The sequence below is a fragment of the Equus asinus genome, chromosome 16 (assembly GCF_041296235.1).
Source record: "Equus asinus isolate D_3611 breed Donkey chromosome 16, EquAss-T2T_v2, whole genome shotgun sequence".
NCBI lineage: Eukaryota > Metazoa > Chordata > Mammalia > Perissodactyla > Equidae > Equus > Equus asinus.
The window spans coordinates 50,310,469-50,326,755 of NC_091805.1; the positions used below are offsets into that span (position 1 = coordinate 50,310,469).

At 38.6% G+C, this 16,287-nt stretch overlaps 1 protein-coding gene across 1 annotated transcript in view; it reads right to left on the minus strand.

Annotated features, from left to right (window-relative positions):
• Positions 1-16,287, minus strand: part of WARS2 (tryptophanyl tRNA synthetase 2, mitochondrial) — an 88,547-nt gene that overhangs the window by 45,407 nt on the left and 26,853 nt on the right. Inside the window, exon 2 of the mRNA XM_014847600.3 lies at positions 2,331-2,588. Within this exon, the coding sequence (XP_014703086.1) occupies positions 2,331-2,588 (258 nt within the window). The remainder of the gene's footprint in view (positions 1-2,330; positions 2,589-16,287) is intronic.

A 16,287-nucleotide genomic window follows, 5' to 3' on the forward strand; every position in this document is an offset into this window, starting at 1 on the left:
TTAAATATTTAAAAGAGGAAAGAAAACCTGATAAATGTCCAGTCCATCCACGGAGGTGTAATAACGTTGGTTGCCCGAGTCAAAGAAGAATGAAATAGCTAAGACCAAGCATGTCTTGGAGTCAGAAAGACACCTGAGGAAATCTTTCATATTGTCTTCATGGGACAAATTGTGGAATGTGGGCTGAAGAGTACTTCCCTCAGATCTTATTGGCAAACTATTGAAATCCCCCCGAGGGAGCTGAAGTCAGGGAGGGGAGGAAGGGAATTGCGAGACAGTTTAGAGTTGCACTAAGGCCACTGAGGAAACATCAGTTACCCCCAATCTCTGACTGGGCCCACAACCACTTTGGGAACCAATGACTCGTTATGTACTATAAAAAAAACCAAGGGGGAGGGGAATTTTATTATCCCTCATTTATGAGGGAGTTCTTACAAAGTCTCCCATATTGTGGGTTACTCTTTCAATTGCTGTTTTCAACAACCAAGTCCCGTGTGGAAGAAGAAAGCTCAATTATTGCAACGTTTAGATGCTTATGGAGTTCACTGCCAAAAATCCATTACAAAGGAAAAAAATTATAATATGGTAATCATTTCTTGGGGGTATGAGCTCAAAGTACAAGTATTGAATGAGGTTATAAATAAGCCTTTAAATTTAAAGATCACTTAAAAAAGCAATCTGGCAAGTGGTTACTTTATAGAGATTAGACATTTTCACCTATAAGAAGTATAGAAATAGGTACTGAGAATACAATTTTTAGAAACTATCACATAAAGATCAAAAGAAAGCTTGTATCAAAAACAGCTTAGACGGAGTGAAGAGGACATGCTTTGGAAAATGCATTAGATGACTCAAAAAGTGGCTCTAAAAATGACCAGCATTATAATATCAGAGCTGGATGTAAAGAGTTTGAATAAACATTGTTTCATGAAAGATGAGAGGCACACTCCTTTCAGAGATAATGTGAGAGCGCTTCTGAGATAGGACAACTGAGAGGGTGAGAAATCTGGGGACAAGCAGTTTGAAGAAGGGAAGCCCTGTGGGGTAAGGGTCTGTAGGTAAGGACGGTACATCATGAAAGTCTCCAGGTATTTGAAGAGCAGTCATGTGGAAGACAGAGTTGATTTATTATGTATTTTTAGAGAGCAGAAATTAAATGAATAGGTGGAAATTGTAGGGAGGCAGGTGTTTGTTCAATATAAGGAAGTACTTTATAACAATTAGAGCTGTCCAAGACTGAATTTGAAAAGTCATGCATAAGTAAAGGCTTCCTGACCAACTGTAAGGAAGGAAATTGAGGTAAATTGCCTTTATGGTCATTTTAATGATTAGATTCTATTATTTTCTCCAGTTATCTCCAAGCTGGCAACAAGTTTAAGTGGATAACTCCATTTATTTTTTGAAGATATTCCTTTCATTTATTACTTATTTTTTAAATGGTTGCTCTATGTGAATCATTACATTAAGTTCTATGGGTGATCAAACATACATAAAAATAATGGCTGTCAGAAGTTTATGATCAAGGAAGGAGATATACACGTGTATAACGTCTATCACACATATATACATGTTAACACATGCCAAAACACGCATAACATACCTCCTTGGCTGTGGCTTCGTCACAAGGTTAAAGCAGATATGTAACGAGGGCATGATCCAGTTAAAATTTTTGTCTTCTTTGCTAGGGAGTCTCTTAAGTGCCCTGACTCTAATCCAGGCTCTCTGCCTGTCCAACAGTAAACTGATTCATCCATAGTGAAGATATGAGTCAAATATTTTGGCTTTATTCTGAAGCCTTTCTTGGCTTGGACTCAAGACACTGGACATTGTCTTCCAATTTCCCAGCTAGTTCTCTCAAATCTTCTCAAAAGCTATTATGCAAAGAATGAACAATGGGAATTACCCAATGGACCTTCCAAATGCAATACCTAATAAAGCAACATTGGAGTTATGTAAAATCATTAGTCACTAGATTCTATCTTTGATCACCAGGAGATTAGTCAACAGCATGAATTTATCAGTTTGAATGCAACCCAGTATAGAAAAACCATTCCAGGGTACGAAGTACCAATGACATACAACTTTTTGGTATATGAAGCACTATACATTTACCAAGTATAGTAGAGCAAAGTTGAAAAATACTATTGGACTAAAATGATACTTAATGATATGAATACAGGGAAAACATTAAAATGAAACAATCAAATTTGATGAAGTCACTTCTGAACAATTTTTTAAAACCCACAAACAGGAGCTATATATCCCACCCAAGTGTTTCCTCAAATAATCTGAAAACAAAAGTTTTCTCAGTTCTAATCTGAGAAGCTGACCTGAGATTGTTGGAAAAGGATGCTCTTCTCCGGGTTTATGCCGCAGGCGAGAAGAGCAGCCGTCATGTCCAAGATGCTCTGCCGAAGGACGGCTGGGTCTTGAGGGACAGTGATGGAGTGTAGGTCAACAATGCTGTACAGCACGGAGCCATGCTCGTTCTGTAATTTCACCCAGCTCTCAATGGCTCCCAGGTAATTGCCGAGGTGGGGGATTCCTGTAGGCTGAATGCCAGAGAATATTCGCTTCATGGCATCTTTCTGGAACAGAGGAAAACAAACATTTTTGCTTTTGAGGCAGAATCCGCAAATCCTATGCCCATGTTACCCTAGCTAGGATAGTCCTATTTTTTAAAACTGCAATCTGATAGTCATCATCCTTACTCATTTATTTTGTGCCTACTCTGGGCAAAGCACTATGTTAGGTGCTAACAGGTACAGAAAATAATAGTTAGAATGTGGGGTTTTTTGCACTCAAAAACTTACAAATACAAAGGCACAAAAGAAAAGGTCTGCATCCCCAAGAGAATGCAATCTAATTGGAGACAGAGGATATATTTATGAAAAGATAAGTAACAGTACAATGTGGCAACATGATCATGACCAGTTTGGAAAGATAAATAGTGGGGTATGAGCAGGAGTTCCCAGGAGGAAAAGATGACTGTGGATCCGGGGGTCAGTGAGCAAGGCTTCAGACAGAGAATCAAATTTCAGTGGAGATTAAAGGGGCCTGAAGGGTTATTCATGTGACTTCATTCATTTTGCAATTAAGGAAATGATAGCCATAGCATTAGGGCTAGAGGCTACTACTATTTACTTAATTCAGTTTTCTTTAAAAGTAATTACTAATATTATAATTCAGTGTACAGGATCTTGGGCTAGAAATTAGGAAGTGTATACTCTATTTCTAATATTACTTCTTGATAAACTTATTTAACTTTTTCATGCTTTCATTTCTTTTTGCTTTTGATAAAATCATACTTCATTTTTTATGTCTTCAAAAGGAGTTTTTAATTCCGTATAATTTTTTAAATTATAAAAACATTTTTGTCACGGTCATATTTTCCTACTGGTTTACACATTCTAATATTGAAGTTATAATAGGAAAATGAGAAGAAAAAATGTAATACAGGGTGAAAAACTGCTATTTTTCCCTTGGATGATTTTTCATTGTATAGTGAAAAGCCCAAAAAAGAATATATATCAGTAAATGTGCTGTAACTAAAAGGTTGTGAAAAAATAAAATGCATTAGTATCATTTTTAACAATAACAAAATATTAATAATAGCCATAATATGCTGCACAACTACTATGTTGCAGGCATTTACCTCAGTGCTTTATATACATTAATGTATTTAATCCTCACCATATCCAATATGGTAGACATACCGTATTTTAATTAGAAGATGTAACTTTAATTTACAGATGAGAAAACTGAGGCTCACAGATCTTAATTGATTGCCCACGATCACGTAGCTAGTGGGTAGACTTGGATTTCAAGCCAGGTATCACTGACTTCAAAGCCCATGTATTTCTACAAAGCCCAAAGTCTTTCCACTGGCTACTATGTTTTGCTTAGCCACTATCTATTAAGACTTTATTACATTCATTTCATTAATTTTGCAACTTTTCTATAGGTTTGAAAATTTGCAAAAAAAATTTATGGGGGGAAAAGAGAACATTCTTACACATGTATCTTTGTGTACTGTGTGCCAAGTTTACCTAGTGTCTATACCTAGGAGTAGAATTGCTGGGTCATAAGGTATGCATTATTATATCTTCAAGTGTACTACGGCATGCTAAACTATTCCTAAGTACGAAACAATTTGTAGTTTCTACTATCAATTCCTGTTGCTCCATATCCTCATCAACCCTTTGCCATTCTTCCTATTTTTAGCTAATCTGTTGGAAATGAAGTGGAATCTCATTATGTTTTAACTGCATTTCCTTGATTATTAAAGAAGTTGAGAACTATTTTGGTTATTGGCTTTTTTTATTTCCTCTTCTGTGGAGAGCATATTCAAGATATTTTGCCTATTTTTTTCAGATTGGATTGCCTTTTTATTAAGAGTTTTTATATATTCTGGATACTAATATTTTGACAATTACATGTGTGGCCAATATATTCTCTCTTTGTGTGGCTATTTGTCAACTTTATGTCATCTTTTGATGGAAAGATGCTCTTAATTTTACCAAATATATAATTTTTGACTATAGATGTTTATGTTATACAAGCAATCTTTCAATACCCTGAGGTCATAAAGATATGTATGCGTATACACATATATACATATATAAAACATATGTATGTGCATGTGTGTATACTTTAAAGTTTCACATTCAAATCCATATCCATTTGGAGATTTCTGCATATGGTGTGAGGTAGACATCCAATTTCCTTTCTTTTTTTTCCCCCCATATAGATATCTAATTGTTCCAGCACCACTTATTGAAAAAACTGTCTTTCCCCACTGCTCTGGAATGCCACTTCTGTCATAAACAAGTATCTCTATATGTTTGGGTCTGTATCCGGTCTTTCCCATTGGTCTATTTGTCTCTCTCTGCACCAGTATCACAATTGCCTTTTTAATAAGTCTTGGGACCTGGTGGAGCAAGTCTTCCTACCTACTTCTTGAAGAGTATCTTACCCTCTCTAGGCCCTTTACACTTCTCAATGCATTTTAGAATCATCCTGTCAAGTTCCAAGAGAAAAAAGAAAAACTGTTGGGGTTTTTGATTGGGATTCCATTGAGTCCACAGATTGCTTTGGGGAAAACTTACACCTTTATAATATTGGGTCCTCCAATCCAGGAAACCATATAGTATATGAGGATCTAATGTAAAACATGGTGACTATAGTAGATAACACTGTACTCTATAGTTGAAATTTGCTTGGAGAGTAGAACTTAAATGTTCTCACCAAAAAAGAACAAAAACAGATAAATATGTGAGGTGATAGACGTGTTAATTAACTAGATGGGGGAACTCTTTTCACAGTGTATATGTGTATCAAATCACCATGACGTATACTTTAAATACTTTATAATTTTATTTGTCAATTATGTCAATAAAACTGAAATAAAAAAGAAAGTGACATAAAAAAAAGTCCTTATCTTTATACCTAACACTAGCTCCTAACAGCTAATCTACTTTAGATATGTGAGTGCCAAGGCTACTTAAATTTTGCCCTTTCCTTTCCCCAAGAATTCCAAATCCTACAAATACAGTCTATTTTCCCTGTATCTGCTTATTTTCCTCTCTACTCCTGAGATAATAGCCCTAAAATAGAATGCTACATCACAGTTCCAGGGTCCAGAATTGCACTTGATTTAAGTACCCAGGAGACCTACAAGATTTGTGGCTCCAAGGACATGAAAAATATCTTTTAAGTAACTAGAACAAATATAATCTTCTCACTTAAAACCATATACACACACACACACACACACACACACACACTACGCCTTCAAATGACTAACTCCCCAAACCATAATTTAGAAGCATTATTTTAAAAATAGTTTGTAGTTGAGAACTGAGGCTGGGAGGACAGAGACAGAGAGCGAGAGGAGTCAGCATAGGATAAATACATATCAGTGAGGCTTCCTCCAGGACCTTGGGACCTTAACCAGCTCTGGGTTCCTGATATGGGAACAAGCAAAGGAGCTTTCAGTGAGGTAAAAAATGATGAATGGGCTTTAGGGGCTGATTGATGAAGAGAGAAAGCACAGCAGAAAAACAAGCTTTGAACTTAATAAATGAGAGAGAAAAAAACCACCATGCAGAAATGCCTGACCTAGGACAAAGAGGGACTGTTTATGCTAGTGTAGAGGGTTATGAAGACTAGGAATATCAAGCTGAAAAAGTGAATATGAATATTTCCACATAAATTCCTTCATGGTCAAACTAAGGAATTATTCCCCAGGAGAAATGGAGAAACTAAGTCTTGAGAAAACTCAAAGAGAAAAGCACTAGAGGACAGACTGTGGGAAAAAGACTTGTGACCAGTGGGAATGGACCAGACATGATCTAATACATCCTTTTCATTCTCTAGTTTCTGTGATTCTATACATCCATGCAGAGGGAATGATGTTATCAAGAAATAAGAGCAACAAGAAATATTTTGTTCGATTTGCAAGGAGCTATTAAAAATACAGCCTCTAAATGAGAACTGGATTCCTGGCCTTAAAAATATACAGAGAGCGTCCTGGTCTTCAGTGGTGAGTTTATGTTCCCGTCTGTTCCCCCAGCAAGAGTCAGCAGGCAGCCTGCCGGCATGGCAGGGGACATACGCCTGGTACCATGAAATCACGAGGCTGGAATGTGGAGTTTGGGTGGTGGGAGGATGGGGGTTCTGTGTTCAAAAGCACAAGCATTGGAAAAGAATGAAAATGAAAGGAGCACGGGCTTCCCAGTGGACAGGAGGCAAACCACAAAGAAAACAGCTTCAAGACTAGCCCGCAGGCATCCACTCACAGGGAAGTCCGGAGCATCAACCTACAGTTCCATCGCAATGCACAGAGCATTGAAAAGGAGCATTTTACAAAAGAGGTCTTCATTTTTATTTCAGGTGTATTTCCTTAACAAATGCCACTTCCAATCAATACATTCATTGGCTCATTTTGTTGCAGAATCAGCATTACCAATGGGCAGCTCCAGCCCTGGAATTTGATGTAGTATTCCAGAAGAGAGGGTGGGTGTTCAAATCAAAGGGAGAAAATACTTATCAGTCTGACAGATGTAGCTAAAACTATTCCTGACCTAAGGTACCGAGCATATCCAGAATTCATAATTATCTTAATTTTAATTACTGCACCCAAAAGCAATTGAAAAATCCCAAGCTGCTAATTATGGTAAAAGATAATTTTTGTGATTAACTAAAGAGAGCTTCTGTCTTTAATCCCAAGTGAATAAAATACATTAAAAGAAGGCTGCCTACACTTTCAACTTTGGTATGGTGGTGGGAACCAAAGACTTCAACTAAAGATTTCAAGACTCTTAATTGCAAAGTTCTGTTTGTATCCAACTGTAACATCAATCGTTCATTCATCACACCTGTCCTAACTATAATCCAAGGTAAAACCTTGGCTGAACAACCACTATGTCTAACTGGTTCCATGAATGGCATGTTATCAGACTGTGATAAAAAAGTAATCAACATTATCAACTAATTGGGATGAAAATTTCCTTCTATAAGACTATTTATTCTTCTTGTGTATAAATAAAAAATACAGCTTAAGACTCTCACTCTTTAGCTCTCTGTTCGTGTTTCTCTTCTATCATTTATGTCATGCTACTCTCTCAATCCTAGGCTCCTCAAATATAGCTTCAACATGTTCTTGTAAATGCCTCTACTACTAATTAGTGATTTAAGAGCTGAAACAGAGGAGCCCCGGCTTAGGAAAATAGCACTTCAGCCCTGACTGGGAGGAGCCAGGTGCTCCTCTGAAGTTTTCCTTGGCCACAGCTCAGCATTGTTCTGTCACAGTCAGCTCTTTCTTCCAGAAAGTACAGCGAGCCCTGGGTCTGGTGAGAAAATGCTGATTCAGCACCAACAAAAATGGGTTCATTTCTGCTTAGAAATAAAACCAGATGCTCAGACGTGGGAATCAATATAGTAAATATTAATACAATATGAGAGAAAGCAGGTCTTATATTACCCCCAAACAAGGAACAATATGTAGGCCAATAATTAAAACTGAAGGAAAAATTATTTTTAAAAAGAAAAAAGGAGAAAGGAGTCACTAAGCCATTAGACTATGAATTCCTTAAGGGCACAGATGATAAACACTTAATATATATTGTTAGGCTGGTGAAAGAGTTTAAAAGGAATAAATTTGATTTTAAAAAAAGTTTCCTACAGACTTATTTAAGCCACTTCCAAATTTCAAGAGCTGTGCATCTATTTACTGTACATGCACTGAGCTATCCTTCCATCAGGTTACGGAATGCTTTTGCAGATGTACTTTCCTTCTTGTGATGAACTTTAGCTATCAGAAACATTCCCTGGTATTCGTATGCACCTCATCTCATTTGATGGAGGTAGGAATTATTGACCTCACCTTCCAGGGAAGAACAGTGCAAGGTTAAATAACCTGCACAAGATCACAGGCAGGTAGGTCAGATCTGGATCCAAGCTCTCTCCACCAGACCCCAAGCTCTGTCTGTCTCCTTCCTTCACAGTGGGCTGCATCCAGTTTAGAAATTCTCAACTTCAAGGTTGGCCTGGCCTCTAAGTACCCTCACTCCCACCAACACCTCCTTCCACACACACGCTTCTCAGAAGGGAAAAGTGTCCTGCAGAGATGTTCACCAAAAGGCCAAGGGCACACAGCTGGTGGTACAGCTGGGACCAGGGTCTGGAACTCCAGAGCTCAGCCCACCAGACCACAGAACGCTCTTCTTCGGGTTTGTACACTTATCATGTTCTTTTCTTCTGTAGCTATTTCTTTTGTACCTCAACACCTCTTTGGGCTTATATTCTTCAAGTCTTTCTTTTCTGGTTTTTTTTTTCTTATATGCCAAACAGCAACTCAGCAAGTGTCTCCCCAACAGAGATGATAAAATATAAAGTCTGGGGACTTTGGCTCCCAGGGGAGATTCCATTGTCCGCTCAGGGCAGTTAAGCTACATTTAAATGCAAAAGTTGTGTGTAGGTACAGAAGAAACTGGCAAGTCCCTTTAGTTTTCATTGGAAAGGTGATTAAAACCAAATTAACATACTATCTACATATGACATAAATAATTATAACATGATATGTAGTGACAATTACTTTTAATTCCTAATGATAACACTGCTCACTAAACCAAATCAGCAAGGGTCAAGTTTTGACATAAATATCTTCACCATCACTGCCTATGTATTTTTATATTGAATGGAACAGTAAATACAGGCAAGAGATCAAGAAGTACCAAAATTCTAAAAGCATAAAGAATTGTCTGAAATGCTTAAAAAAAGAATAGCTTTTCCTTATAAGAAAATTCAAACATTGCTCTTAGAGTGTTAGAGAGATCATCCTGGGAAGAAATGATTTTATCGTTGCCTCTTGTGGCCAACTAAAGGCTTATCCTACTACCCATTATCACTGATCACACATCTATATCAATGCCGGCCTGATATCCCATCTTCCCAGATGTCCCAGCTCACGGGCTGAGAACATTTCTCCTTTGGCCAGCAACTGAGAGATTTGGCTCCCCACACCAGAGTCCTCAGGCTGTTACTAAATGTGTGAGGATTAGATTACACTAGTTTTAAAACTTTTCTTTTTTAGTTACATACCCTTTTTCAAATACAATATTCCTACTAGATGTGCCCAATATGTAGAAGAGTCCAAAGGAAAGCTGGGTAGGTGGATGGATAATGGGAGTTAGTGAGGCAGCCTCGGCGGGCAGGCCCCTGCCTGCTCTTCTGCCCACATCCAGCCAGCCTTTGAGGGGGCTTTCTAGAGCACACATTTGAAAACCACTTGATTCAACACATTTTCAAAGTATTAATATTTGGTTGAAAATAAAAAATTATCTTCCTCAGGGTGCTGGAAAATATACAAGAGAAGAAAGTTCTTAAAAAAGAAAGTGTGGGATTAATGCACATACCACATATGCTGACTGCGCTCTATGTGTAATTCTTCTCATTTCTTCCTCTGGGTTAAGGTTCAAACTTTGAGTGGCCGTTAACGCCCTTCCCAGTCATCCTCCACCATCCTCCATGAGAAGCTGACCTAGTTATTTGCCATTCTTGTACAGCTCATTCTCCTCTGCATTCAGACTGTTCCATTATCCTGGAATGCCCTTTAACCCTTTCTTGGCCTGGGGAATGCCCCTTGGTCTTCAAGGCCTAAACATGTCTCCCTGATTCTAAACTTCTTAAACATATGCCTTCTCCGTAATACACACACACACACACGGAGTCAGTCTCTCTCTCTCTCTCTCTCCAGGCAGAACAGATATCTCCTTCATCAGTTTTTCATTATTGCACATATCACATTGGTAACTTGGTAAACATTTTCTTATTTGCTTAGTAAATATTTTCCCACCTTGAATATGAGCTCCTCTAGGGCAGATGCTGTCATTTTCATCTTTATATCCCCAGGACATGGCAGTGCCAGGTACATTGTGAGCACGTAATAAATGTTAGCAGAATGAATGACAAGTCTTTGTCCCGCCTCTTTGGTTCCAAATGTAAAGGGCAAAATAACTATAAATAAAATGAACCAAATGTTCCAGTTATAAGCAGTTCCTAAACAAGTTATGTTCTAAGAGTTTGTTTGAAAATTGGTTCTCTGAAACTCAGAAACTCAATTCTTTAAATGGTGGTTAAGCTCCCGGAAGTCAGCCCATTGAAGCCTCATCGGGTCCACAGTATTTCAGAAGAATGGTTTTAACACTACCATTTCAGCTGTACCTACATACCATTCATAAAATTGTTTCTGTGGGAAAGTGAAATCCTTGGTCCATTCTGGGACACCAGAAACCCACCCAGTAGTGGCTCTGATTTTGAAGCAGAAAGGGCTTAAGGGGAGCAATCTGGTAAGAAGAGGAGGTTGCATTTGCATATAGAGTATACTTTTAAAATTAGATTGTATGATTACTTGGAGCTGGGGCAGTATATTAACGCTTCCTCAAGCATCCATTAGCTTTCCTAACACTGATATTGTGAGTTTGGACTGCCCTGGAAGCAGCTGCCCCGGTTGCCATTGTTAGGAAAGAAAGAGCACAAGGAAGGTGGAAGGAGAGCATTAGAGCAGAGGTTCTCATGGTATGTTCCTGGTACCAGCAGCATCACCATAACAGGGAACTTGTATAAATTTCTGGGTCCCAATCAAGACCAACTGACTCAGAAATTCTAAGGGTAGGCTTATCCCAGAAGAAGAAATGAGAAGAGTTGTGCAATCTGTGCTTTAACAAGCCTTCAGGTAATTCTAATGGACACTCCAGTTTGAAAGAGGTTTTTGAGCACCAAAATCTATTCTTAAAATTCACTTCAACTACATAAAATGAGGTCCAGATGAAAACATTATGAATGAAAAAGAGAAAATACCTTCTAAGCCAACAGTTCTCAATCTTGGCTGCACAGTGATCACCTGGGAGCTTTAAAAAATACTAATGCCTGGGTCCCATCCTCAGAGATTCTAATTTAATCAGTTTGGGGTTTGGTGTGAGCATCGGGAGTTTTAAAACTCCCCAGGTGATTCTAATGTGCAGCCAAGATAGAAAAACCACTGTTCTAAGCCAACTACGACATAATTATTCTCCAAAGCTGCCAACCTGCTAGGAAACACATATACACACACACACAAAAATAAAAAGACTGTAAAATTGTGATAAGTAAGTTCAGTTGCTTATAATTTACATTTCAAATAATAAGACCGCTGAGATAGTTATTTATTAAGGCATAGTCAGAGGCCTCTTTGGCTGCAAACAGTTCTGATATCATATTCGGCAGCTATGAAGGTCAGCAGATTATGAAGGTGTGGTTATACCCTCTACGTTGGCAAGAAAAGACACAAATGACAACAAGTAAGCACAGCATCTTCCACAGTTCGGTAGACTTACTTGGCAATGTCCAGTTCCAGAAACCCTTATGGCTCAGGGATTCAGGAAGCATATGCAGCCCAGACTTCACCAAGAAAATAACCCCACGAAGAAGGTTTTGAAATCAGAATTGTAATGGATAGAAAACAAACTTATCTCTGCATAGAATACTCTTTCCTACCCATTTTCCTGCCTGGCAAATTCTCTAACTCTGATCCCTATCAGAGAGTTTGAATTCAACACTCAACCAGCTGTAGGTGGGTTTCATGGTTAGCTCAGTTGGTTGACCGAAACCTGGACTAACAACAGGTGGCCTTGGCTAAGTGAAGCTGAGATACCAGAAATTGTTATATACAATGTCCGAAATAAGTCCATGACTATCTCAACCATTCTGAACCTTAGAGAGAGATACAGGGTGAATTTCTTACAAGGCACTCATACTACAAACAGAGAAAAAAATTTCTAAAGTTATTTTCCTGGCATAAAGATAGTTCACAAAAAAAGAGAGAATCTCTCTGGCTATCCCAACCACTCTTGGAGAAAGAAGTATCATTTTCCAGCCATCCATGGCTCCCCTTCTCACCACCCAACCTGTAGATTGATACAATCCCCAGGTCATTTCAACAACACTGGCATCAGTTCAGACCCTTTTGTCAGCTCATATTGTTGACTCATCTTTAGAATCAGTTAGAAAAATGACAAAGTCAAGCAGTAAAATATGATTAGGATAACTTGCTTGGTTATTAATCACGGTTAAGAAGGAGGCTCCAGCACCAAGTTATCTGATTTGAAGTCCTGGTTCTATTACTTATATGGCCTTGAGCGCCTACCAAATGGGGATAAATCATATACGTCCCTCACAGAGTGGCTGGGGTGATTGTAAGGAGTTTATTAACGCAAAGTGCTCAGTGCCTGGCATGTAAGCTCTTCATAAGTTATCTGGCCATTTATGGAGGTCAAAATTTTAAGTGTTTATGTATTTTGACCCAACCATTCAACGTACAGAAGTCTGTTCTTCAAAATACTCATACAAGAATGTAAGGACACCTGGCATGCCCTACCTCGTTATTTAATAACAGAAGAACTACAAGCAACTAAATGTCTATCAGTAGAGGAAACAGTACACAAATCATAGTTTTATTTTTATATGATGGAATACTATGGAACAGATAAGAAGAATATAAGTACCGAGAGCACAGAGTAGAGGTGAAAAGGGCCCAACTCCGGAGCCAGAAAGCCGAGCCCAATACCTGCTCTGCACTGCGCTGGCTGTGCTTCCTTGTGCAAGCCAGAGAACCTCCTCATCCATAAAATGGGAATAATAATAGCCCCCTCAAGGCCTAAGAACAATGCTTAGCCCACCGTGGTTCTCCACAAACGTTCGTTAAACAGATGAATGTTGACGAGGAAAGAGACCACACATTTCACTTAATAGTGGGCACCCCAAGGACTGGGAGTAACGACTTCCTTTTTGACACTTTTGTACTGTTTAATTTGTTTTGAAGCACATAAACATTTTCTGCAGCCAAATTTTAAAAAGATGCCTAGTTTTTCTAGATACAGCCTGATTATATTGACATGTAACTATAAGAGCTTCATACTAACAGGAATGTCAGTCCTTATCATTTTCATTTTACATAATGGGAAATAAAGTTAAATGATTCATTAAGCTCACATATGAAGTTACTTGTAAGATGAAACTAGAACGGAAACAGTCTAGTGTAATAGAAAGGGCACGAGTTTTGAGGATCAGACAGAGCTAGGTTCAAATTCCTTCCACATCTTCCTTCCACATCTACATTCCTTCTATGTCTCCTAGTACCTTGCACAAATTATTTAACTTCTTCTGATCCTCAGTTTTATTATCTGAACAATGAGGTTAACAATAGCAATGGCTAACATTTATTGAGCGCTTACTATGTGCAAAGTACTATAGCAAGAGCTATGAAGGCACCATCTTATTTAATCCTCACAGAAGGCCCTATGAGGAAGGTAATACTATCATCTCGTTTACAGCTAAAGAAACTGAGGCAGAGAGGGGTTCAGTGAGTGGTGCATACAGGTAAATAGTGGAGTCAGGACTTGAACCTAGGTAGACAAACCTCAGCTGTGTATACTCGAGAGGGAGACAGTGAGAATGTAGCAAGGCACTCAAGAAATTATTTGCTTTTACCCCTCTGACCCAATAAACAATGCTACCTTCTAGAATATACAACCTAAAATCTGCCCTAATTTTGTGTTATAATGAACTTCTAAAGGATGTATGATTCTCTCTCCTGCCACCGCTCACAATAAAGATAATTGCCCTATATTCTTCTTGTTTTCATTTAGAAGTGGTGGCCCATATCAGGGCAGGTGACAGGGACAGTGGTTCTTATTCATCTGGGCAGCAGCTTCAGTGCTAATTCTAAACACAGGTGGTGAGAGAGACAGCCAACAGGAAGGGGGAAGGAATCACTGCTGACATGTGCAACTGGGAAGATTGATGGTTTCCCTCTCTCTTTTTCCCCAATGCGTCGGCCTGGGGGCAGAGACGCAGGAGCTGCTGTGCTGGGGACAGTAAAATACACAGCGTAATGTCTACCTTGCTGCAACGCTGATTAATGAGACTGAAATGACACAGAAAACAGGCAGTGCTTCGGAAAGGGAATTCACAGGCCTTTCTTTCTTTAATGATTTCAACAAAAGCAGTTCCCATAAACTGCTGGGTTTGAACTGGAATACCCCGTGGTTAGAGCAAGGCAGGGGTATACTTGGTGGAATGCGTGGTGCAAAGGGTGAGAGTATGAGGCAGGGTTGTAATGAAGGAAATTCACTGATGATCGGGTGGGTACAAATCATAATGAACGAATTCCTCTCCTCTATCGCTTGACCAAAAAATGTCACAAAAGTCCAGGTAAGATAGTTATTTACCTACCTAACTTAAGGTAAAGAGGACATGAGAATACACTACCACAAAGATTTTCACCCTGTTAAAGCACTTTTGCTTTTTAGAGCCAGGAGATAACATCACCAATTTTTCATGTTGTACTGCAGCTGTCTAATGTATACATTAAAACAGTATTTTCTTTTTGAGAAAAGATGAATTTTAACACCAACTATTATTTCTGGTACTTACTATCAACTATCTATTGGACGTATCATTTGAATTTCCCACCAGTCGCTCCTCAAACTTAATACTATACCCAAAACTAAATCTACTGACTCACTGCTTTCCAGTCAACTGCCCCCAAACCTGCCCTTCTGTATTTTCAATCCTGGCTAATAACACAGCCATCCACTCAGTCTCCCAGTGGTGAGGAGTCATCCCCAATTCCTTCCTTTCCCTCACCAGATATTCTGTGGGTTAAAATCCTGCCTCTTCCAATTACCAGATATGTGAACTTTGGAAAGTACTATTTTCCTCAGTTTCTTCATCTGAAATCAAAATTTTCATAGTGGGGGGCCAGCCTGGTGGCGCAGAGGTTAAGTTCGCACCCGTTCCGCTTCTCGGCGGCCCAGGGTTCGCCAGTTCAGACCCCAGGTGCGGACATGGCACCGCTTGGCACACCATGCTGTGGTAGGCGTCCCACATATAAAGTAGAGGAAGATTGGCACGGATGTTAGCTCAGGGCCAGTGTTCCTCAGCGAAAAGAGGAGGATTGGCAGTAGTTAGCTCAGGGCTAATCTTCCTCAAAAAAAAAAGAAAATTTTAATAGTACTACTTTATGGGATTATTGCAAGAATTAGATTAGTACATAAAAAATGCTTAGAATAGTGCCTGGCACATAGAAAGTGCTTGATAAATATTAGCTATGATTGATCCTAAATGTTCTCACCACAAAAAAAATATATAATTATGTGTGGTGAGGGACGTGTTAACTAACCTTATTGTGATAACAATTTCACAGTATATACGTGTATCAAATCATCATGTTGTACACCTTAAATGTATACACTGTTACATGTCAATTATAGCACAATAAATCTGGAAAAAATATTAGCTATTATTATTAACATCATTTAATCAATTGCTAAATCCTCAGGGATGTTATCCAATACAATTTCACTTCTCCATCTTCATCAGTGTAGTCTGAACCCCAATCATCTCACCTGTGCCATTTCAATAGCTTCTGTCTGACTCTTGTAGCCTTCATACCACCACCTGAACTATCTTTTTAAAATACTGAATCTCCACCAGTTCTTCCTTTACAGAGTCAAACCAAATTCCTTAAGTTAGTGTTTAAAATCCTTTATAATCTGACTTCACATACACACATATAGATTACTTAGACATAGTAGAGTCAAGTATCTCCATGAATGAACCTTAATTAAGCAAGTGAGAAATCCTAGGAGAAATTTTGGGTTAATGTTTTACATTTAACATTTTATAACTTGCTACTTTTCATTAATCATCCTAGCACTAGAGCCAATACCATATTTAAACAAAACC